This window comes from Cuculus canorus, chromosome 14, assembly GCF_017976375.1.
Source record: "Cuculus canorus isolate bCucCan1 chromosome 14, bCucCan1.pri, whole genome shotgun sequence".
NCBI classification, from domain to species: Eukaryota; Metazoa; Chordata; class Aves; order Cuculiformes; family Cuculidae; genus Cuculus; species Cuculus canorus.
Window position 1 is genome coordinate 16,430,869 of NC_071414.1, and position 25,651 is coordinate 16,456,519.

At 39.0% G+C, this 25,651-nt stretch overlaps 1 protein-coding gene across 1 annotated transcript in view; it reads right to left on the reverse strand.

Moving 5' to 3' along the window:
• SPOCK1 (SPARC (osteonectin), cwcv and kazal like domains proteoglycan 1) overlaps positions 1-25,651 on the reverse strand; it is a 294,412-nt gene that overhangs the window by 73,031 nt on the left and 195,730 nt on the right. Inside the window, exon 5 of the mRNA XM_054079892.1 lies at positions 23,602-23,734. Within this exon, the coding sequence (XP_053935867.1) occupies positions 23,602-23,734 (133 nt within the window). The remainder of the gene's footprint in view (positions 1-23,601; positions 23,735-25,651) is intronic.

Genomic DNA, 25,651 nt, shown 5'->3' on the forward strand with positions numbered 1-25,651 from the left:
CCTCATTCCTTTCCCATCACATCTATACTACATTAACTACTTCACCATAGGTTTGCTCAGGTTTCACTGACCATGATGTGGCTTTAGCAGCGTTCATTCCTTGTTACTGGTGTATGAAGTGTACAGCATCAAAGAAACTTTCAGATTTCAGAGTTTTTATCTGCTGTTTATAGACAGAGCAAATATGAAGCGTGAGTACTAATTTAAAATAAACAGTACCACTGCTCTGGCTGCTTTCAGAAAAGCAACAAGATTGAAACACTAAGAATGCCACCCTATTTTTTAATTGACTCCTCAGAATTCTTATATTGTGAAAAGTAAATCAAAACAAAAGCCAAACTGCAAGCCCTAATGGTAAGAAGTGCTGAAACAAAATGTTTGGCAGTTACTAGCAAAGAAGCGTCAGAAATGTGTTTTGGAGCATAGCAACCAATGAAGAGTAAGTTGGCTTAAGCTTTCAAGTTGAAGCTTTCAGCAATGATTCTGATTTCTAAGGAAGACAATAGAAACAATGAAAAATTAAAAAAAAAGGAATAAAACAAACCCCAGGCCTAGTTCAATGCTCAGTGAATGGACTCGCTGTGAAAGACACCCATACAAAGAAAGCAGAATTAAGTCTGTTTGCTCAGAAATCAAGTAACCATGGCTAATCCTCCTGCAGCATTATCCCGTTTTGGCCTTTAATAAATCTGCTTTAAATTAAAGATGTACCCAAGCCAAGAAACACCTCCTTTGATGTTTTAAATGGCTCAAATAAGCTGTTTCCTGGTAAAAGCTCAAAATATGAACTCTGAAACTTAAAAAAAAAAAAATAGTCATTTTTCTGTGCTAAGAGGACGGCACCTCTCAGGAAAGGTAAGAGCATTTAGGATCACAACTTTTAAGCACCCCAAGCATTGTTGCATCTACTGCTCTTGCAGAAAAGGAAAAGATCGTGGAATACAAGTCTCTTAAAAGCCATCTATGCAAAAGCAGCTAATACCCTTGTTTTACAACCCTTGTATCACATCATCAAGACACTGGAACAATGAATTTTACATTTTAACTGAATGCAGGCATGAAGCTTGGAACAAGGTAACTAAATTACCGCAAGTGACATTTTATTTAAGCTTCTGCAATTAGCTATGAGTTGGCATAAGAAACTAAGATTTCCTTGTTTCCTCTTCCTGTCAAGAGCACAAGTTTCAATGCTTGAACTTTGGCAGATAATTCATAATGTAAATAAAGGTTACTCCGATTTTGACTTTGGCTGTAGAAAGGATGATTTTGGAAAGAATATTGGCTTCACACATCAAATGTGTAACAGGCAAGCCAAACTAACAACAAAACTAATCAGGCTGTCATTAGTGCAAAGGTAGCTATAGACAGAGGAGCGTATGTAATTGATGAGTTTTTTAGTTCCGACCATCACATGCCAATTTGTTTGATTTGGCAGTAACAACTGTGATTCTAATCAAGTTAGAAAAGGAGCCCTGTGATTACCATCATGAAGATTGGTAGCTTTCCCTAAGAGAACAAATACTATATTTGCAATCCTTACTTACTGCTGACTTTTCTTTAAGGATGTTTTCTGGCTCAATGCAAAAGCATTCATTGCATGGGGCAAATCATCAACGAGCCACAGACAGCTCAAGAACAGAAAGCTACTCCAACTTCGTTGCTTCATGCTTTAATCATCCCCTTCAATGAAAATTGTTGCATCTTTAGAGGGAGGCCTCGGAACTTCTTAGAATTTGCTATATAAATATGCAGAAGTCTGCAGGTGTCACAGTTGAGTGCAAGGAAGCCACACGCTTCACTGTCCTGTGGCTCCTTCTCCATCCTCCGAGTAACTAATTGGACTGGCTCAACAAGGGTAACAACGGGAGAAAGCCATGTAGCCATAAAACACAGCACCCACTCTTATCAGGATGTGACCATAACATTTGCCTCAATTTCCACTTTTCCCTCTGCTTCTCAGCCACAAGATCTTCACCTTAAAGAGCCTAAACCAGGCAGATGCATGAATCTCTTCCCCTTCAAAATACGCAGCGCAGGAGATCCCCGTCTCAAATGCATATTTGGAAAAATAATTCAGCCCAGTGGGTATCTGCCCTCCAAGTCCTACTGCAGCGTGAACTGATGGGCAGTAGTGAATATTACTGAAGGGAGGAATTGTTTAAAATATTTGTAATTACATTCACTGTAAAACAGATAAACACCACCATTTAAGACCAGTTGAATTACAACTTACTCTGGCTCCTTGTAGTTTTCACCTGAAGCAGTACGTATTATTAATATTCCCCTCCTTGCTGTATCCTGAATTCTCATTAACCTTTCCGTCAAGATTGCATTAAACATGTCTTGTTAATTCACCCTGTTCTTTTGAAAAATCTGACATGGAGATGACAAATACTTATCTAAAAAAACCCCTCTGGTTTAATGAAGTGCATAACAAGAAACACCAAATTCTAGTTTACAACACAGGTTTGATTTTAGCTTAGCTATTTCAGTGAGTTCAACAGCAAGATAATCTGAACCCCTTCAGCATCCATCCTTAAGAAAGCAGAAGAAAAGGTCATGGACCTTGAAGATACCCAAAGGCTTCAAGGACCTCCTCCAAAGCTGAAGCATTTTACTGTTCTAATATACCTCCAAAGTAAAAACCTTTTAAATTAATATACACTGCTCTTAGTCTCACACTTACCACAGGTTAAGGCACTAAATTTCTCTAGAAAGTATATAACATTGTGGGCATTTCTAGTGAGATGTTGTTGCAGTCTTGGTGCAACACAAGGTAAGGCAGGTAGGGATTGTGAGAGAAATATTATATGTCCTATCAACACCCAGCACCTAACAGAGCATTTGTTAATCCTCAAAGAAGATCCCAAAGCAGTTTAATTGACTGGTATTGATGTACTACATCTATCCTACTAAATATTTCTTTCAAAAATATTCAGTAAGACAATTATGCAACAAAATTACCATTTATATGGCTCCTTTAATCTACAAAGGAGTCAGAGTCTTACGCGTTTACAAGGGTATAAAGACATACTACTGCTCAAGTACAGCCAATTCTGCATCAGGAAATATCAAAACCTCTGCACCAGCACACAATATAATGGCTCATATGATGGGAACGTTGATATTTAAATCCAGAGAGATAACACCCAGTTAACTGGATTTGACTACTAAACATATGTCCTAAGACAGGGGTGTTTCAGACTTTTGTTTATTTACCAGGTCTTAAAATTCAGTCCACTATAGCATGACTTTAATGTCCTGAAAACAGCTTTACTTTCCTCACATACCTTTCTTGACCAAGCAAAGTAGTTCACAGACCCTATGTCAGGTGGCCCACAGCCTATTTGTCAGAATCCATTGCTTACTTAAAAACATGAGCTCAAAGCTGACCACAGCAGTTCACACTGCTGGGATGCTCCAGACAAAGCCTTCCTTTTGCCCCTCAGGTCTGAAGCACTCCTGCCTTTCTCCAAAATGCTCAGAAATTACCCTTCCAAACAGCAATACATCACCCTTCCCACAGACTACGATAACAACGTTGTAAATTAATGCTGAAGCTTCATCAAATCAGAAGTCAGATGACTGCTTTTTTGGAACCAGTTTCTAGAACACTTCAATGTGAAGCCTTGAAACCATTTCTTGCAGTTGAAAGAAACCTGCATGTGCTTTCTGCCACAGTACCCAAATTGTCCAGAGGATGTCACTTTTGAAATACAAGGAATTGAGGCATCTTTGCGCAAGTCCTGCTTTTACAACTGAAACTCCAGTCACAGACTTAGCCCCTGCTCAGAGGAGAGGCTGCAAAAGTGGGTATTGCCTGAATACCCCTACGTGGCTGGGACAGACACTACAACATCACCTCTTCTCATCTGGATGTGGAAAGGAACCAACTCCCTGCAAAACCAAGGAGAGTGATGCTAATCCAACCGATGACTATTGCAGCTAGTTTGCACATAATTAATACCCATAGTGACCGATAACAGGTGCTTACAGAGTTGACACCCAAACGAGATTTGATCCACTCAACCTGCAGACATTTAATGCCTTAGACACTAAATTCTTTGGCTGGTTATCTGTGTGTTTGCCACATACTTTACAGATCAACCCTCTTGGTTTTGTAGCGCTACAGCTATCCTTTGAGCTGCTGTCTTCAGCATTTGAAGGTTCAAAATGTCATTTTGACAGAGGTATTTTTCTCTTGAACATTATGGAGACTGTCAGTATTTTGATGGGTGAACATCAAAAGATGTTCTGTCAGCAGATGGAAGGATAAAGTGTGACTCATTTTATCCGTTCGTTAGCTCACACAATCAATGGGATGCATATATACCCATACTGAAAAATCAACTGTATTGAAAAGCAGAAAAGAATGTAAATTTTTTAATTGCCACTATTTGGTACACTGTGTGAGGGTGCTATCAGAAGATAATGAAATGAAGAGCCATTGTGTTGGTTTAAAGCAATACACTTAAGAGACTAGAGTTTGTCTTACTTTGTAGGAGCTGCTCCTTGGCCCTAGGCAGCATGGTTAGGGCGTCTGAGCTCTCACTTCCATGGGGAAGCATTTAGTGAATACTGGCCTCCATGGCTCAGGAAAAGCATAAGTTCCTTCTCATTCTCACCAGAGCATGACCAGCCACAGGGATAATGCCTCCCTGTCCTTAAACACTCTCCTGGGTGTCTCATCTCAGCAGGGAGGGTTCTCCTCATCAAGGTGCTGAGAAGCAGATACCAGCTGGATCCTTTGGTTTAAAAATGCAATAAGAGCGGATGAACTCTGCTGTCACAGCAATGCTGAAGGAAGACAGCAATGTGCAGAAATCAACCACAGCCCCGTGCGTGGGATCACCGAGGAAATCTATCCCAAGCAGTGCATAGGCTGATGGTTGGAAATTGAGGGAACGTGACTGATTTGCACAACCCCCCGAGCAGAAAAACATTTAAGAAGGATTAGATTGTCACAATTGCCCCTGACAAGAGTGTCTGTGTAGCGAGGCCTTGAGCCTGTATTTTAGACGAGCACTGTGCTGCAGCCAAGACTTTAAAAACACTCACAATACATTCTGTCACCAGTGCTACACTTCCTTGTCACTCTCTAAGTGTGACTGATTTGCTAAGATCAAGACTAAATTCACCATCAGCAGCAAGGGCACCTAACATGAATTACACCACTGGCTTTCCTTCCCAGCCTCCCGGACAGGCTAAAGAAAATGCTTTCCCTGCATACATAGTTGTTTTATATCCATACCATATTCCCTGTGTAACCACGCATGACTGCTCGGCTCATCCCACCGTCTCCTCCCCGCTCCCAAAATAAAGATGATGCTCAGTAACAAGGAGGCATTTGGCTATGAGATATCAAGGCCTGTATTTTAAAATGTATTGATATCACAGCAGAGTTTCTCGCCTCCTGGATAAAATGGAAAAAAAGGAGGGTAGAAGCACTGGTGATTGTCTGGGGCTGAAGAGAGCGAGCGCTTAGTGCAGCTCTGGAGAAGCAGGGGCTGTCCCTGTGCAGACATCTCCATCTATGGAGACAGAAAAGCTCTCCGTTGAGGATAAGAGTGGGAGGGAGAAGAGAAGAAAGCATAAACCCAAGAGGATCAGCTGATTAAAGGAAAAAAGGGATATTAAATGACCTTTCCTTTCACTTCACCATCCCAAAATCAGGGATACAGAGATGAAACTAAAGTCACTAAACAAAGAGAGCATCAAGGAAGAGCCTGTGAAGCCAAAGGATCGGCTTCTTAAACTTCTAACAGTGGTATCCCTGCACTGACCAGAAGCAGGGGAATGACTGTCGACACAGAAAAAATACAAAACTTAGCGTATCAGATTTTGGGAGGTGGCAAACGAGCCTCCTCCCAACCCCAGGATACAGCATAAAGGCAAAGGTGTAAAATGAGGGAGCCAGAGACGAACAAGGAGCGGAAAAATCCAGAGAGTGCTCTTCACTCTCACAGCAGTGAAAGATGATGTCCCGAGCATCTTAACAAAGCAATAAATCCCACAGAGTAATCTGCCACCCTGAAAGCACAGCGTATGCTTAAGACTAGTCTTGAGAGTTTTTGCCCAAGGGAAGAAGATAGTGGAGTTTCAGTGTCAACTCAACATCTCAGCTTCTTCGCTAAAGGTATCTTTAAGCGGGTCACTCAATTTACCGGTGCACTGCAAGATTTGATACTGAAGTCGAACTGTGTCTTCTCTGAAGAACAAGATGATAACATTTTAGACACCGACGGACTGGTTTCACTCACCACATCAATGCAGAGATAATCAGTGATAATGAAGGAAGTTTTCTCCAAGCTATTTCTATGGAAGTTCATAAGCTTTACTGCAGACAGCTGGAAGTCACCAGACTCATTCAAAGCTTTCATATTCTATGCTGTTTGGGGTCTCATTCTCCCACTGAAGAGTTCATGATAATGCATCAAAACAATAACATTTTAATTAAAGTTTCTGAAATACTAGATTTTAAGTAATTTTTTAAGACAGAGAAATAGAAGAAAAAAACCAGTACTTCGAAGCAACTTATGGAAAAAGAAATGCTGTGAGTTAAATAATAGATCAGAATTAATGAGAAAATTCAATGTTGAAATACCAGGAAACTGTTGCTGAATGTTATTCAAATATTCTGCTGCATCAACCTGGGGGTTGTTCTACAAGCGAGAAAGTGAATAATTCTACTCATTGCATTCTTCCCATCATTCTTTAGTCACAGGTTAGACTAGATGTTGCTCAAAAATGACCTCTTGCTGTTTTCCAGTTATGACTTATGTCTGAAAAGCACCCTAATAAAAATATATGGAATCAACAAACAGAAAAAGTGGGCTGTAATTTAGATAATAATGCCAAATTTATCACAGCAGAAATATGATTCACTCCCACCTGTAAATCTACAAGAGTTTTTCATCCCTTCATTCCTGAATTACAGACATCACATCATCTAAACTCATGTATTATTCATACTTTGCTTTTATTGCAGTAATCTGAGAAAGCTGACTAAAAAGCCTTAAACTTCTTATCACATGCTAGGGTATATTTCAACATCAGAGAACAAATCTGTGGCAAACATCCCTGTGATCACACCATTACCCTCACAGTGACGTAGCAGGCACTTTTGGAGCCTCAGTTTTTGGCCCTAACCAGTGGCCTTTGTGCCTCCAAAATCCTGACCACTTTTCCTGCTAATTGCACAAAGCTAATTAAATAACAGCAAAGAACACCTCTTCTTGTTATATTTTTTTGATGCTGTGAGCCTTTAGTAGAGATGGAATCCATTTGCTGCACACAGAATTCAGATGTCTTCTACTTAATCCTAACCTGCAGTCACTGCCATCAATTTATATATTATTCATTTTATTAATCTAATATTTATCTAATATTTCACTGCATTTGATGACAAAAGTTATCCCTGTATATGACCATACGAGCTCATAATATTTTGGCTTCATAAAGGCATTCTGAATTAGTCTTTACATGATCTATTTCCATTTCTCAAGGAATGGCTTCTTTTTTATAGACTCTATACGGTCCTAAGTAGATAAGTGAACATGATAACAGTTAACTACCCTCAACCTGCAGCCTGTATCTTTTGGCATTAGTAGGAACACTTAGAGCTGCATGACTAGATTCATTATCTCCTATAAGTAAAATTACTGCTGAAAAGAAAGTAGACAAACATCATTGAAGACTGAAGCGTCCCCATCTAACCCCTGTGTTAAACACCACCATCTCTTTATTAAAGAAAGTACTGATATTCTATCAAAGACGAACACAATTTGAATACGAAAACTCAAAAGGTTGATTGTGCTTTCCCTCGTGGCAAGGTGCAGAGTCTCACCTCGCTTCTGGTGCGCAGATGACGTGATAATTCCAGCGTTCAGCAAGAGTAACTGGTCAAAGTTTGTCAAAAGAGTAATACTGGCCATTTAGGGCACATAAAAACTAACTAACCATTTAAAGCACACTGCCTGCAGATATTACTGTTGATGTGCCCCTTGCCACCACACACAGCAGTATGTTCTAGAGGAGCACAAGCCTTCATCCTGTTTTCTGTTCAGCCCCTACTCACATTTGGGCTGTTCTTTGCCTTCCGGCACCTTTCCCTGCACAAGTTGCCTTATGGTAGGCAAAAGGTATGTCAAAAAGTACATCAGAGCCTGCAGGTGGTGTAACTCAGTCTGGAAATAAAGGATCAGGAATATCAGGTAAGTTTTCCAACTAAATAAAACATTTAGAACACGCTTTTAGATTTAAGGAAAAGTGTAGTCTTTAAATTACCGCTCTGGAATTTACTGACTTAAAATGAAAGACGTTATGGCATCCCATCAAAGAGTTGTATAACTGAAAAGGGTTTTTGTTGCTCTGTGTTGCTGTGAAGACATATTTAAGTAATAAAACGCATTTCTGATACTAATCCTCCCATACATGCTCTATGACAACAGATTTTAGTTTTCAAAATAGAGAGTTCTCCATACAGGTTAGCATTTCTCTTCCATTTTCTTTGCAGAGCCTCGTGCTGGTTATTTTCTACTGCTTATTAGTTCATTCGAACTGAAAGGCTTTTGATACCAACTTCAGCAGACTTTGGTCACGTTGTGCATCCTACGCTTTCAGGTCTAGCATTCAGCACAAAACAGACCGTATTCCAGCCCAGTGCAGTGCATCAACTGAAAAAAATCTCTCACTGCAGTAACTCTGCAATTTAAATTTGCTACACGGGATCCATAAATGCCTTCAATCCCCACACTGTATTACAGCGTTTAGCCCCCCTGGGTGGCAGCGCCTCTCTGACACGCCTCTCTTGAGAATGTTAAATAGAGACCTTAAAATTGGAATTTCTAGCAAGTAGCTTTCATTTGTGTGAAAGACAAGATATTCCTGAAATAACTTGGAAATCTGAAGTTAAGAGGGGAAAAAGTCCATTAACAAGTTGAAGCCTTGATCTGTAGGAAGCTTTTAGCACTTTATCTAATCTAATTTGTATTCAATAAGGAGGGTTTTTTCAAACAGTGCATCCATAATCCCCAGTGAGAACCCCTGAGAAAGAAATGAATTATTTTGTACTTTCTGCAGAGTTCAATTTTATGTCTTTAGATATTCTGCTTGAAATTTATAGATAGTCCTGGTGTTGCTTTTGCCTTGTAATGATGTCATTTCCACAGATAATTAATCCCATTGATTAATTCCATCTCTTACACTGAGACAGGCGGCTGAGAGAAGTAATAACAATTTATGCCATTTTTATTTCTGATCTTCCATTCACAACTCTATTATTAGTTACATGAAAATAAGAAGTTGCCCACGAAAACCGTGCACCTGAGCAACGGGGCTGTTGCTTATGATCTCGATCAACAACTCCTGCAAGTTTTTATGTACTGAACCTTAACCAAATAGCGGAAGTGTACTTTAAGCCATATCCAAACATGACTAGAAGTTTGAGGATGTCACTGGTTTGACAGGCAAAATCAATAATTAAAGATGCATTTTGGTTTAAATTATCTGGTTTCACATTTCCTTTTAATATCCTATTTATTTCACTGGAAGTTCATCTCTCTTGTGTGCTATTGCTGGATATAAATATGTAAAGACCACTTTCATCCTCAGATTTATCCTCACCTTTTACCACAACTACATTGGGAATCACATTAAGAAGCAAAATAACACCAGATAGTTGTGACAACAGATGTCATGAATCTATTCCTAACCACTGGAGGAACATGTAGAAGCCAGGTGATTGGTTGTGCTGATTGTTTTCTTAGTAAGTACCGATTACAGTAATGGAGCAAAAATAATGGAAACAGAAATTATGGGAGCTAATCTTTCACACCCATAAAGGAACTGACTACACCACCACCCACAGCATTGCCTTTTTTGAGCAGAAGGACTGTGCGTTTCTGGATATATACCCTTGCCAAGACCTACATGAGAACAGTTTTCCTTTCCACTCTCTGAAAACATCATCAGTTTTACCTTAGCTCAATATTAAAACCAAAGTGTGACAGTAAGTTTCTGTTTGGCAGGGTCAATAGCGTCGGCCCATGCAGATATGAATCCTACAGGCTGAGGTAGTTCCTTTCCTTTGAGAAATCATGTTTTAAATTTAAGGGTAGGACTAATTCCAGCCTCAAGACTTGTTCGGAAGACAAAGGGGGAAGATGAAGAGCATCTCAACGACTACAATTCAGCCTTGCTAATAATCTCATCCTGTGAAACAACACTGGAAACTTCTACCTGTTGTCTTTTGTCCACCTGTGCCCAATATTTAGTATAAATTCTCTCTCCTTTAAAATCTCAGCTTGTAAGAAAATCTTTTATTCGTTATTTATTCTCTGTCTTGTGTGCAATAACAAAACAAGGAAAAGCAGCAAAGAAGAACAATCCCTAATGTTATAACAATGCTTTGAATTAACCAAGTTAGCTCAGATCACATAGTTGTAAAACAACCCCACAGAAATCTAAAACTAGAGTTTCCACTGCAGCTCAGTGAAGTGGGACGGGTGCTGCGGACTCTTAACTGTAAGACAAGGCACCCAAGGATATCTTTATTTATCTCCAAACCTGTGCCAACTGTCTGAGAGCAAGCTCACACGCAAAGGTTCTCTGCTCACACCCAGTGCTTAGAGCACAGCGCTGTCATATGTAAAAATATAACTGCGACACAAATTTGGCCTTCATTTGGGCCAATACTGTAGTAGTTATTGACCGTCTCATGTTCACTCAGAAGCCTGCTTCACAGCAACGCACTTGGCATCTGCTCACATTTAAGGCGCTGAGCATTTCCCCAGGCTGACAGGAGCTGTATTGCGGAGGGAAAGCATCCGGCACTCCAGCGGGAGGGCTGTTGGGAAGAGGTCGTTTTCTTTTTGAGTTACTGGTGGAAATCCAATGATGGACTTGAGTCTTCAAATCTGTTTTCTACTTTAAGTATGCTGGAGGAAGAGAACTGCTTCAGAGCATTTACAGCCATAACAGAAACAGGTTTTTTTACAGACATTATGCTGTGTCATCCTAAGCCAGGGAAGTGAGAAAGCTGTGGAAGTGATGCACTTTATCACATTGTGAAAGAAGAACATAGCTACTAACCAAAAAAAGCCAGGTTACATCACTCCTGTTAGCTGGACCACCACAGTTAGCCTCAAGCTGGAATCAGAAATAGCTCAAATATAATGCAGAAAACAAAAACTCAACAATTCACCTAAAGCCAAAACAGTATATGGTAGTGGGCAGACAAAAAGCATTACACGATGTGATTACACGTCTGTAAGAAAAGAAATTCTATGTCTCAATACAAAATATTAAGACTGCTGGCCAATTTTCAAGAATGATGCGGTGCACAGCCAGCCAGATAGGCAAGAATAGGACAGAAACACCTTTCTGCTGACTACTCCCCACCAACAGCTCCAGTGAAGCACCCAGAGCTCACGCGGGGGTGGACGTAACCTGCTGAAGACACAACCAAATGGGGAACATTTGCATGATGCTGCCATGTATTGCTCCAGGACACAAAATCTATTTGCAGAGGTCGTGCAGGGTGAAGTCTGCAAGGCTGGGCAAAACCTGGATTAAAAATGCATCCTACAAGGTTTTCCTGTCTTTTCTGTCTACACAGGAATTGGAAGAGACCACTTGAATGACAGCGCCATCCCCCCTCTGAAAGCCTCTGCTTTTCTATTTATAACTTCTTGCATTTTTGAACTTACTCTCACCATGAAATACAAATGAACATAGTGCCGTCTGCCACTGACTAAGACAGCCATCGCCGTCCGCATTCAGCTGCTGAAGTTTTTAAAGGCTCTTCACCCTGTCCATGCTACCTGAGGAAACTTTTCTTTAAAAGACGCTTTGGCACTCTCCTCCTCAAATCACTCATTTAAAAAAGTCTTTTCTGACCTGACAATGGAGGTTACTAAAAGTCTTTTGAGATGTCTGCTCTATCAGCCTGCAGAAATTCATACCAAGCTCTCACAACCAGCATTACTGAAATCTAAACTAGGAAACTTCCTTTTCTCCTTTATTTCCTTGCCTTTTCATTAAGATCTCCTGCAAGAAAAATTGAGTACAGCTGGCTAGACTTGAAATGACCTACTTCACATCCTCTTCTCAATTTGAGCAGGTAACAAACAGTGGAAGACAAAACCTGAATTAACAAGAAAATATCTTTTACTGTCATATACTTGGAACAAAATAGATTCCATTTTCTTCTAGGAAAAAAAGCATATTTGTAGAAGAAACAACTTTTACTAGGACTGCATTACAGCAAACCAGAAGAATGTTATATTTTTGGACTGTGATTTTTTCTCCCTGCATATTTATTTCTATATGTAACACATTAAAATGGGTAAAAGAAAAGCAGATGCCATTGGAGGACAGTGCAAAGCATATGGAAACAAAAGTTAATGGATATAACCACATGGATTTTAAGCTCTCTTCTCTGCTTTAGTCTATTTATGATGTAAATATTACAGATTAGGGGAATGCAACTACTTGAGCTCTCCGTTTTGTGTAGTACTACATGTGTGAAGTAAACTCTCAATGAATCAAACACCACCACTTGTATCATCCAATTGCCAATGATCGGGCACAAGCTCAGTATCTATAAGTTATTCCAAAACCACTAAATCTAAAGTCCAAATTTCTATGAATTTACGTTCCCTACATGTTCCCACCCCCACTAGAATATTCACAGCATTCTTTCTCCTTCCCGCAGACTCTATTCCAAGACCAACAATTCCAAACCACCTTCTATACCCTCTACAGCCGATTGCTGCAATGGTCCCAGGTCCCCTCCACATCCCTAAACTCCTTCTTGCCATTTCCTTTGGCTGGATGGAATAAAGAGCTTAAAGCAGAGGGAGGAGGTCCAGGCATTTCCAGCACAGGGTACTACGTGGAGGGCCCAGACAGGTTTCCCTCTGAATTTTGCATTATATTCAGTGAAAGTTCAGAGTAGTGATTTTGAAGAAAACACTGAGTTCGGCCTGACATTTGTCTATTAAATGCCCTCATTGGAAAATACTTATATCATTCTACCTACAACAACTATCACAATATCTCCTCTATATTATCTGTATAATATCAAAGTAATTTCTTTCTAACATCAACTAAATACACATAATACGGCACAATTAATTTGCGCATGACCATTCAAAATCCAATTTAGTTATGCATCGCCCCTGCACAGATCTTTTCAAATGTGAGAAATATGTTCACTTGTGCACTTCATGCTATGCTGACAACTCGTTGAGTAATGTCAACCCCAAGATGCATTTTCTAGTCCAATTATACTATAGGGGCACATTTGGACATGATGCATAATATAAAGAAGATACACACATAAATCCCATTATTGTTAATGGAAACTATGAGCATTGCACATCCCACACACTGTTTAAAAACTATGCCCCACAGAATAATTTTAAATAACTCATTCTACACAGTACGAACCTGTTATCTAAAAACTATTCCTTTGCCTGCTCTGTTATTAAGGGACAAGAGACAATTTAGAAAGAACAAGCCTTATGGCTTCAGTCCCTTTGAATTTCTAGCTTTTTCTTTTGAATACTAAAAATGTAAAACAGTCTGTATCTTTCAAATAATCTAATTTTCCAATCCACCCTCATTAACATCGCTGGGTAAAGCCAATTACGAATGCCTTAAGGCTTACAGCCTTATAAGCATAGTGCGACAGGTCAAATTTTATTGTTTGCTCCATCCATCACTACTGACGCAGTAATTCGAAGTACACAAGGCACAGTCTACTCACTGCTGCTTCTTTCTGCCCGTGCACCTGCTGTAATTTTAATGTAGAAGGTTATTAATAAGTACATTGTCTCCTGTCATTCAGTGCTGGCTTATTCCATGTATGTGAAAGGAAAACGCCTCAGGTTATGCCCTTATTCTAGCAGAACTTAATGTTCTCTCCTTTGAGGTATCATGCCCAAGCAAGTCATCACCGGTGATGTGTTTCATCAACAAATACTTATATAAATACAAAACAAATAAATAAATATAAAAAACAAATACTTATATATATACTTTATAAATCTAACACAACATGGTAACGAGAATTTAAAAAAAAATTAAATAAAATTTAATTAAAAATATAAATTAAAGAAAAATAATTAAAAAAATTGAGCCACAGAACAACAAATAGCAGGAAAAAAAAAAACCTTTTAGAGCAATCCAGAGAACTAACCAAGATGCTCATTTACAGTGAAAAACATGGCTGATAGGCTACATATTCCAGCCTAAAGATGGGTAGGTAACTTCATTTTTTAAGTTGTTTACGACATGCAGTCACATTTAATTTAGTAAGATTTCGACATTTATATTTAAAAAAAGCTCCCTAGAAAAAGGTCGTTTTCCTGAGTATTTGGAATACTGAGCAGCCAAAAGTGGGAATGTTACAAATTCAGACTTCTAATTATTGGCAGTAGTAAAATGAATGCCTAAATAAAAACACTGCCTTCTTCAACACTGTAGAAGCCATAAAGGGAAAGAGAAAAATCAGCGACACTCTAAACATTACTTCATTCCTCCAAGAAAAACATGAGTGGGCCAATCAGAAAGGCATAGGGAGCACAACCTTCCTGCAATGAGTTCTCCTCCTTCAGCAGTGGCCTTTGCTATGCCAAAAGTTAGCCCCTCCCTTTAAAAAACACCTCCCCCTAGTCCCCAAAACACCAAACACAGTATGAAACATCAATCTAAGTTAAAATTATTTTAGCATGCGACAAATTGCCTTCATGAAATCCCCAAAATATTCATTGTTTTTTGTCAAGAGGATGATGGAATCATAGAATGGGTTGGGTTGGAAGGGACCTTAAAGTTCATCCAGTTCCAACCCCCTGCCATGGGCAGGGACACCAAAAATATCTTGGCAAAGTGTCTTTTATACATGTATGACTCTTCTCCCCATTCTGCTTATCTTCCACCTCCCTTCACAGTTTTTCTTTTGCTGTAACCAAATAACAAGTGACACGTAAACACGAGGAGCTGCATTATCATAGGGCAGGTCTAATTACCAAAACTTGTAGAGACTCTTAGTAAGTACACATGAAATGAATCTATCCAACTTAAGGGATACACATTGAAGTGAATCCCACGAACTGAACCCCAGTCCATTCAAATGAATATTGCTTTTTCTTTTATTGCAAATCCCCCACATCCGGGTACTACTTTGGTTTGACTTGAAGTTCATTGTTCTGTGGGAGCCCTGATGAAACTCAATAGAACCACCACAAAACGCTCCACTTCCGCAGCACCAAAAAGATGAGCTCTTTCAGTTGCTTCCCAGAGCTGCACGAGTCTCCTCGGAGCCATTTGGGAAAACTGGCTCCTAAAAAATTCAAGGGAGTTGGATGCGAGAGAAGGAATCTCATGCTGCCTGAAACTTCATCTCTTCCTGACACTCAGTGATACTGCGTTTCCCAGCACGGTATTTATAAACCACTACTGCAGCTGCATATTGAGAAGGGTTTTTGGTTGTTTTTAGGATGTTTAGAGCAGTGTCTTCTATATACCCAAGTTACCAAAATTATATAAAGAACAAATTGCCACTTGCAGCAACGCGCCTAATAGAGATATCCTATAGCAATTTCCCACATAGTCTGTGGGCTTAACTTGGTAATTAAAAAAAATTCAACTTTGACAAGCCTTAATTATGATAAAATAACAGATCAGGAGTTAAAGAAAAAAATACGGATGTAGAAACTGACAAAATATGTTAATCGCAAAGAACCCAGTCTGTGCTAAGCCAAATTGCTTTGGACTGAGTAACGTTAGAACATGGAGAAACAAGCTAAAAATATCCTTCCCCTGCAAGGCAAGGTTATAGAAAGGAGATAAACAATGCTATACCCCAACTAAACCAGCTTGCTTAACACAGAGTTGTTAAAATTTGAAGGTACAATTTGGATGAGTTTTGCTTTCTTTCAGAAAGCAAAAAAATTTGCTTTTTTTCTCACTGGTCCCAGAGAAATCAAAACGGTAGGACTTTTAAATAATCTCTCTTAAAAGAGATTATACCAAGGAAGAATAAAATGTCGCAAGCCATCAAATGCAGTCCCCAGAACACCTTTGATAGCTCTGTCCTGCTTTTATGTAGGAAAGATCACCAGCCTCCAGCAGAACTAGAGGAACCCCTTCTCCTTCCAACACTGACCAGGGCCTTTAACAGAGTTTTAAGTATCCGTTTTCCCCACCCCAGAACAATCAATATCCTCTTTATAAAAGTCCCCATGGGATTAGAAAGATTTCTTGTCCTTTTTGTTTGTTTGTTTTTCAATCTGTGTTTGCAGAGCTGTTAACGAAGGTTCCTTCTCCAAAGACTAAAAGGATAACAACAAGCAGTCTCTGAAAGAACATCGTGTTTTGGGCATCTTCTCATTAATTCACAGAATCTTAAACCTGGCAAAATGACAAAAGAGAACCCTCTATTTTAGCTGTTCTCACAATTCATATGCCAGGTGAAAAATCTTGCAACCATATATATATATTCATGGGTTTTAGCTGGGAAGCTCTCTCAGAAGTAGCCACAATGCACAGATCAGTGGTAACACAGGTCTGGTTTTTCCTCAGTTAGGATATAAAATTGGCAGAGGATTGTTCGGGATTTTGAATTTACTATCTGACAACACCAAAAAGCAGAAGCTCTTCTACTTCAGCATAAAACTAAATAGGATTTGACAGGAAGCTCAGGAATTTGCTGAATTGAACAGAGTTCAAAAGGCACACTTCCCAGCTCCCTCCGAGTTTAACAAAGTTTACTCCAGCCAGGGAAAAGCACAGATCTCTTTGTTCTGGATTGTTTATTTGAGGCCAAAACACCTTTGAAAGGTAGCACTGGTAAGAACACAGGAGACAGAAAGCCATTCCCTGAGTACATTAATTGATCCAAAGATAAACATTGTTCTTTGAGCATATGCAGAAATACCCTTTAGACATCAACTACCTTAAGATATTGGTACGGATTATAAGGTATGCAAGAATCAAGATCTACCTTATTCCTGATTCTCTGCTGATTCCTTGAGAAAAAGTGGCGAAAATAACCATATAAACAACAGGATGTCTTTAGGGTAAACAACATTTCATCAAATATCATTGCTCACCTCACGCTTCAATCCAATTTAACTGTTCAGCTGCAGGAGGCACAGTACAGGGCTCTGGGTGTTTTGTCTAGGTTTATTATTTAGGATTTGATTACACAATAACCGCTTCACATAGCTTTTGGATTACAAGAACTACAGGCTGAGGGAACACCTGCACTGCTGGAAATACGGCGGTCAGATGTGCCCAAGTCAAACGAACAATCTAGAAAGGTACTCAGCACGCAGCAGGCACATTCTAGTTCATCCACAGTCCCTTGGGGTTTCCTTGTTGTTACTTGTGAGAATAAAGTCAGCAGCGTTGAAAGGTTCATGATAGATGTACTGCTACAGTGAGGAAACCCACCACAACAAAACTTATCAAATACTGAAATAGGAATGAATGAATGAATGAATGTTGAAATCCTGTTGCTGGAATAAAGCAGTAGTAATGACACTGTAAAATATTTTTCCTGTAAAAAAAATCCAGCAGAAGAGTCACCTCTCATGAAACCTATCAATTTCCACAAAAAGATATTTGAATATTCCAATACAAATCCTTACCAGCTTGATCAGAAGACTGCAGGAAACTTGGCAATGGTGCTGTCATGTCTTATACAGAAACATTTGATTCAATGCAAACAACAACATCACACCCTTGCAACTGCTAAATCACACAATCTTGTTTAATCGTGACTTCAAAGTAGCTCTTCCAGTATTTTATTAAAGGAGAGTCCAGATCTTTCCAAACACAAATTGCCCAGCATCACAACATAGGTCAGTGGAAGAACCGGGTGATGGACCAGATCTACCACGTACAGGGTCAGGCCACAAGAGAGCAAAGAATTGAGTATATAGATTATAGATTAAAGATAAGAAGATAAAGAAAAAAAAAGAGGAAGGGGAAAGTAAAGAATAGTTTGTTCTATTGTACCTCCCACCAATCTTTAAATTTCGTATAGGGACCAAAAGCATGAGGATGTCTTAACTTCCTTTCAATGGATTTCTTCAACCATACCCTACCTTGTTTTATTCCTCCTCTCTACCCCACCATTTCTGCCTTACAAAACCAAACCAAAGCTAAACATTTAACACAGAATTTAATGCCTCTCTTCATCTAACTGAGGACAAGACAGTTCTTAACACTCGCTAAGCCTCTGCCGAGTGTCCTGTCTTCCACCAGGAAAAGGTGAGTCATTCCTTAGACAACTACAGCCAAGGAAAGCTGTGCAAACCCACAGCTGAATAACCGCACCCCACACCTAGGGAGCAGAAAATCCAGCCAACAGTTGGATTATGAAAAACCAAAGCACCTTGCACTAAACACTCAATACTTGGACACTTTAACAAATATTAGTTAAATGCGTTTCTGAATACGGACTTCTAATTAAATGGGGCAGACCTCACATTGCACACATTTAACTAATAGCGTCTCATTATTTTTGGTCGTGATTTTCTCCTGTTTCAAGATTGTTGGAAAATTATTTCTCTCTTACATCCCTTAATATCAAATTTGTTACCTAATGTTATGACAACAGGAGACGATTTTTCTGTTTTCAACAAAAAGAGACACAATCATGGACTTAATTAGTCTGCAATGATTTAATTAAGATTTGCAGAGCAACAATGTACCTAATTAGAAGCATAATAATTATACCAATGTACCTTTCCATCTTTGAAGGTACCATTAGTCATTGTGGTGGTATGTTTTGTAATTTAAGATCATCCTTATTTTCATTTTCTAATTAGTTAAGTGCAGTCATCACCACGTTCAGGTAACTGCTTTTTTAACCAGCTTAATTAAACTTCCTGTAAAACTGACAGCTACAGAGTTATTCTTCTTAACGTGTTGCTGACAAAAACATTAATTTACAAAGCACTCTTTACAGGGCTTACTTACCTCACAAGCTTAATTCACCAGTACTTTAAAGAGCTTTGAAAACTCTAGGTCTACAACATCTTTCTTCTGAAGAAAATTTCACTTGTTAAAAGAGGAAATTCGTTTTTATGAAAAGCCATCCTGTTGGACAACCTGCCACACCGACTTCCTGAGGATGCTTGGACCTGCTCTTAACCCAACACGTTAACCTGAGCTACAATCCATGTTGTGTTTCACTCTTTTTTCACCCCAGTATCATTTACTGAGCATCTCTAGATACGTCCAGGAATAACACCACCTTGCAGTAAGGGTCCTCAAGAATATGCCACGATGCTCATATTTCTGCTGTGCCAACAGCATTTCCTCTGCTGCCCAACAAACAGCTGCCTTCAGGGAATCCTCTTCCCTTATATTTGAGGCGGACAGGCACAGCAGTTCCCAGAATCGCCAGCACTATAATTAACACAAGCAAAATGCTTTCTTTCAAAATGCAATCTCTGTAGAAAGCACTAGAACAAAGAGCATAACCGTTTGAGGATTATCAAACAGTGCAAACCAGCAAGATAATGTTTTCGCTATTTTGTGTTATAGCCTATATGAAAGAAAGATTTTTATTACCCAGTCAGCAATAACCAAGACATCACTTAAAAGAACAACAATTAAAAATGCACTTTATGTTCCTTCCCGGGAGTTGAATCCTTAAAGATTTCTTGAAATTTTCATAAAAAGAGAATATATCAAAGACCTCTATATTCCACAAGCTCTATTGAGCATCATTGCAGATCAAGTTCTGCAGTTTTAATTTTGGTTTAAGGTTTGAAACTAAACTTTGAAGGGGTAGAAACTAAAAATGCCAAGCAATGACATAAGAAACACTCAGGACCAGTTTAAAAAGAAATATCAGCCCAAAACAAAGCTAAAAAGAGAAAAGGAATATGCTCCTTTCTTAAAGAGCCGTACTTTGATGAATTATGTTATTATAGCCCCATTATTAGTTTGCCTTATCTAAAGATACGGACGTCTCCACTTCTGCATAAGAATCCAAGAACCACATTAGTTCAGCCCTGCAACCCCTCAACCTATTATTCTGCAAAGCTGCGGATCCTTAAAAGTATGACAGCTACAAAAGACTAAAAGAAAGAGCAAATCAGAAACAGAACAAATCAGCCCTGCTGAACTATACCAATCATCCCAGCTTCTGGGAATCACTGGCTTTGGAACTCTGTGTGCTAGAGGTTTACCAGCCTGCAGTGGATCCGTTCTCCGTGGATTTATATAAATCCCATTTATATCTTTGTCCTGCACAATATTGTGCTGCAGTGGATTTCACAATTTTTATTTCAAGCCGAAAAAATACAAAACACTTTGTTTTGAAACTACCGACTTATAATTTCATTAGCTCTCGTTTCATTAAGTAGGTTTCTTTTCAAGTATTAGTCACAATTTCCTATAAAATCCTGCTGAAGCGTTCTAGTTAATTCTGTGCTTCCTCGCAGGTTCCACACCTGACAGCCATTAACATCCTTCTCGGAGCACTTCCTAGTTCTGCCACTCAGCTTTGACAAAAAGTGATAATAAGTGAAGGTAATGAGAAGTCCAGGCATTTAGAGAAACATAATAATGTTTTTGTGTTTATTCTCGATTCCTTTTTTTAACATTTCATTTGCATTTTCGCCTGGCAGTGATCATTATTATGTCCTCAGAGAAACAGCCAGAATTATTCTAAGATCAAGCAGCTAAATAAGAGCCCGTGTTATGTGCATTTGTTTATTTTCTCTTAATGCGAGTTACTATGCATTTATTGACACACAAGTTCCATCTGCATTTTATCAGTCACACTTCTGCAGTATCATTTCCTTTTCGTTCATTTTTACCTCAGCTAACAGTTCAAAGGATGGGAAGAGCTACCCTGGGTACAAACATTACTGATGGTGTTGAATAGTAGCCTCCAGTCATTAGCAAAATGCTTTGATGCTGCCAGGCCATGAGCTATCAGCCCAAACCCTGTCTCCTGCATAACCCCCTTCCGCGCTGGCAGGAAAAGGCAAAAAAACTGAGCCAGGATGGATCAAAAGGCTGGTGTGTATGTATTATATACGCTGTCTGCCTGCCTATATGAGTAGATGGCCAATATACAATTTCAGAAGACACTCTCCCCCTGAAATGTAGTGGCTACTCTCCATCTTTTGTTTGTGAGCTCAGTAAGAATCCTTTCTTTTGCCCAGCGGATCATTACCAGTTCACAAAGCAGCTGATGCAGAGCCAGATATGAATACATACATACATACAAATGCAAAGCAGCGCGGTATTTGCCCACACTCAACGTCCACCTCTTTGCATTTTCACAGGCAATACTGGAATATGCCAGCACTGAAGTGCCAGAAACAACACTTGCCAACAGCACTCCATATGAAAGAAAATTACCAAAGAAAAACTTCAATTTTAGTGATTTAAAAGCAAGAATGAAAGATCACATAGCTGGTGAAAACTAGTGGTGAATTTGAGGGAAGCAGCTGTACTCTGTTAATGAACGATACCAGAAACCCACGATCATTACTGACCATAAAAACGTTACTCGTTAGGACATTAAAACATACCATTTAGTTTTAATGCTCTGCCTTAAGTATTTTCAACTCATTTACCAAAATTTGTCTTTTTGGGGAAAAGGATATCAATGAAGCAGAGCTTTAAGAAACCGCACAGAGGCAATGAAGTTCTATAGTCATACACTCACAGATTTACAATGTAGTGTCAACAGCGAAGAATCCTGCTCTAAGCATCTCCTTGATATTGTGTAAAGGTTGAGCAGACATGTATCCTTTCTCTAGAACTAGATGTTACAGAAGGATGAACAACGAGCACAGCATCAGAGGAGCCCTCAATCAAATAAAAAAAAAAAAAAATCAGAAAAAGCAACTACAAATACACAACGTGACAAGAAATCACGTCTGTGGAACAGTGCTCAGAAAGCGACTAAACCCTACTTTCCCTAGACAGTGGCAGAGAACACGGACAAAATGTGTGGAAAAGAAGTTACTGTGCTTAAGAGACCAACAAGATGCTGCAATATTCCAATTGTTTGGGGAGCAGCAATTGATAGTTAAATGCATACTAAAATAAGATGAGACAAAATTGCTTCAGAATAAATCTTCTAAAAGTTTGCTTTAAAAAAATAATAGCACTCAAACAGAGGCAGCTTCTGGGAGGGATGTCTTTGATAGTCAAACGTGTCAGCAACAGGGACTGTGTGACAGCTTCATTATAGCTGTCAGGCTTATATCATAGTCTCAATAGTTTGGTGAATTTATGAAATTGGCAGAATTTCTGATGAAAACCACGTGGATCTTATGGTAAGAAATACAGAAGGTCAAGAAAAGACTCAGAGCTAACAGAGATGAAGGTTGAGACACAAAGAAATTAATTCAATAGGGTTACCGAATATGCAATGAAAGCTATTTATCTTACATACTCTCAAGAGTCCAGGCAGAAAAAGTTGTTTTCAAAATACATCCAATTTTAATCCTAAATACTAATGCTAAATTACTGCATTACATTCTCCTAGAGAGTAAAAAAGAATAGCTTGTTTAACAGACAACTTGGAGCCCTTTTTCCACAGCCCATGTGTGCAAGGATGAGAGACTTTCTGTTCTGCCACTTAAACCCTTCAGCCAGAAGAGAAGAGAGGCTTAAATGAATTAGCCATGGCAGTATTTTAATATTTGCGTCCATTAATGGATGAAGAATTCCAGCTGCCCAGCTGAGAAGATAACATAGCTTCAATGTCATCACCACTGTTACATCACAGCAGACAACCTTTCCCCCTCAGTCAATTTATTTTCCTGGATTTTTAGGGGGCTATTTTTGGATTTTAAAGGGGATTTTTACTGGCTGTCAAACCTTACCTTGCATGCAGGAAGAGAAGTAAACCTTAGGGGTATTCCCTAAACACAACTTCCAGTGCCTGAAGCGCTGTTTATATATCCGAGACATGCAAGGCTTTATTTGATAACGGGAGATCTGGACTGCTGAACAGCCATGAAGCCAGTTCCTTTTGTTGAGTCAGGCTCTAAGGTGATCATATTCTCAATGTAACAATGAGTGAATTTATGCACACTGGGTTATGGGAATTTTTTTTTTTAATGGTACCATATATGCTGCATCTGGCACACGAGCCGATTGAAACTGTGGTTTAAATGAATTGTAATATGTTACCCATGGAGTCTGAGAGAGAGAAAAAAATTCATCTGCCACAGAACAATAATACCACCAAGTTATTTTACCATTTGGAGACCAAATCTTAAAAACAAGAACTATCTCAAAACTATTTGATCGGACTGACTTGTTCAGACAAGAGGAATTTTTTCTGTTGCATCATCAATATTGAAAGAGTTCTACTTCATTAGCAAGAACAAGCCGTTTAGAAAAACATGAATCATGCAAGTCATAAGATTCTAAGTTGTCATTCTGATTTGCTGTTTGTCAAATATGTAAAAATCTACATTTATCAGCACTTTTTACGCAAAGCTAATCCAAAACTAAAATAGACTAATTTAACACTGCCTATTTCACTTCATACTACAGCCTGGATGACCGCTGTTGACAGGATTTCAGGTCACCAGCAGAACGTACCTTGGTAGTATACGTATGCCCATCAGATCCACAGACGGCGCTGGCATGCGTCAGGGGGCAAGGCTTGCATTTCACTATGTTCGCTGGGCCAGTCCAGTGCTTCTGGGCCAAGTTTCCTTTCTTTTGTCGAAGGCTGTAAAGTAAGAGATACTAGGTTTGGTTTTTTTTTTTAATATGCTTGTGTTAAACAGAAGCTTCTCTGAATAAAGGCAAAGCTGTATTTTTCAACACAGTATTAATTTAAAGCAAGTAAATTAAATATAGCTCCTAACAACGCTTGTGTAACATGGCATTTTACAGCAGGCAATCTAAAAAGTCATAAATTGGTAGGTAGTCCTAGATTTACAATACTTGGCAGCTTCATATTGATTTGGAACTACAAATGACTTCTCTTAAGAACACAGCACTTTGTGGAACTACACAGAGTTTCTGGTGAAGCACATGAGTAACGTTATATCATGCTGTACTTTGAGATGTTTTCACCGGGCCTTCCGTGAGCCGCCAGGTTATTGTTGAGGCAGGAACAATTTAAAACAAAACTCTTTGGATAAAAAAAAAGCAATTTATATTATCCTTATAAAAATGTATAAAATCACCAAACCCTCTTTCCATGCCAGCTATGGAACAGCTGTTATTCTCAGACTAATCACAGTCCCCTTAGGAACGCTATAAAGTGACAAAGAGCATCTCCAAATCTACAACCGCATTTGTACCATGGGAGTGACTGCAGTCGTCCTCGAGCCATGGACCACTCAATTATTGCATTAAAAATGTCTATGAAAAGACATCTGCTCCAAAAACTTATTGCAAAACACATGCAATTGATTCTGATTAACAGCTCATTTTCCCATCATAATGAACTACTTGACTGATACAACTTTAAATAATTATCACCAGTCTACTGTTGTAAGCTGATTAAAAGTTTGCTTTAGAAACCACAAGTCAATGTTACAATGCAGATTCAGTTCAGCCACATGTACTTGTCTTTCACTTGAACGCATTTACAGGGAAGGAAAGGCAGCGCATCAGCTTTGCTGGAGACTGTTAAGAAAAACAACTGCCATCTGTTCTCATACCACAGTGAAAAAAAAATAAGATATGATATAACAGTTCAGCTAGAAATACATTTCAATGTGCTGCTGAATGACTTTATCACAGTTTTAGAAAAATATATACAGATATATTTTAAAGCAATTTCACTACAGCTTGCAATTTGCTACACAATACTGACTTTGATGTAATGACACATTCAGCTGCTCAAATAATAAAAATTCTATTCTTTCATCTCAGTTCCAGTTTTCTTCAAGTCTAACCTTTGTCACAGTGATGACTAGCACTATTAAGAAGCTTGTGCCCTCAGAAGGAATCCAATCATGATATAATAAACTTTGAAAATAGAAGCCTAGTATTAAAGACTAAATTCCCTTATTTTGAATAAGTTTTCTTAACGCATGCAGCAGCTTCCTCTCCTTCAGATGCATTCTGCCTTGCGGAATTACTATTATACCAGGTGCTAAACACTGCAGATAGGGGGGTTGCTTGGCTCTGAACCCCTAAATTCAACTCCTGTTAACACACTCTCTTAGGCTGGGGTCGTACAAACCATTTATTTAAGTTTTCCAGAGTAATTCCAACTTCTCTGCAGCCCTCTTGCCTCCAACAATGCTTAGTTACTAAAATGTAATGATTACCTTATTTTCTGGAATTGTTTTGATTACAGGCATTTCTTCTGTCATTCTGCTTGACAAGATTTCCTTGTTTACTTCACCTACAGCCCTGCACTTCCAGAAATGCACAAACTCAGAATCAAAACTATATTTGGAAATAGATGCTGATGAGCAGAGACCAGAGATAGATGCGAAAGGTGCTGTGTTTCTCCTTTGGAGACTTCAGAAGGAAAGATCATGGTACAAAGCAGACTTTTTGCCTTTCACAGGCTTTGATATCCACAATCTCAAAAAAAATGGACCCTTGTCTCTAAGTAAAATGATTAAGAAGAACGTTTCAGGATTAGTTACAGAAAAACAGCTAAGAAAGGCTAAATTTGAAG